At 65.9% G+C, this 226-nt stretch overlaps 1 protein-coding gene across 1 annotated transcript in view; it reads left to right on the forward strand.

Annotated features, from left to right (window-relative positions):
* Positions 1-226, forward strand: part of LOC104074363 (neuronal pentraxin receptor-like) — a gene marked incomplete at its 3' end in the record, with an annotated part of 8,497 nt that overhangs the window by 1,148 nt on the left and 7,123 nt on the right. Inside the window, 1 exon segment of the mRNA XM_009574448.1 lies at positions 21-200. Coding sequence (XP_009572743.1) covers positions 21-200 — 180 coding nt within the window.

The following is a 226-nucleotide window of genomic DNA, read 5'->3' on the forward strand; positions in this document are numbered from 1 at the left end:
CTCTTGCTCTTCTCGCGAAGGTCGCCCAGCTGCCACTGAGTCTGAAGGACAAGGCCTGGCACCACGTCTGCGTAGCGTGGACCACCCGGGATGGCAAGTGGTCAGCATACCAGGATGGTGAGCAGCGGGGCGCCGGCGAGAACCTGGCCTCCTGGCACGCCATCAAGCCCCAGGGTGTCATCATCCTGGGCCAGGAGCAGGTATGTGCCGGCCTGCCACCGAGGGC

Source organism: Fulmarus glacialis, unplaced genomic scaffold (genome assembly GCF_000690835.1).
Source record: "Fulmarus glacialis isolate BGI_N327 unplaced genomic scaffold, ASM69083v1 scaffold30993, whole genome shotgun sequence".
NCBI lineage: Eukaryota > Metazoa > Chordata > Aves > Procellariiformes > Procellariidae > Fulmarus > Fulmarus glacialis.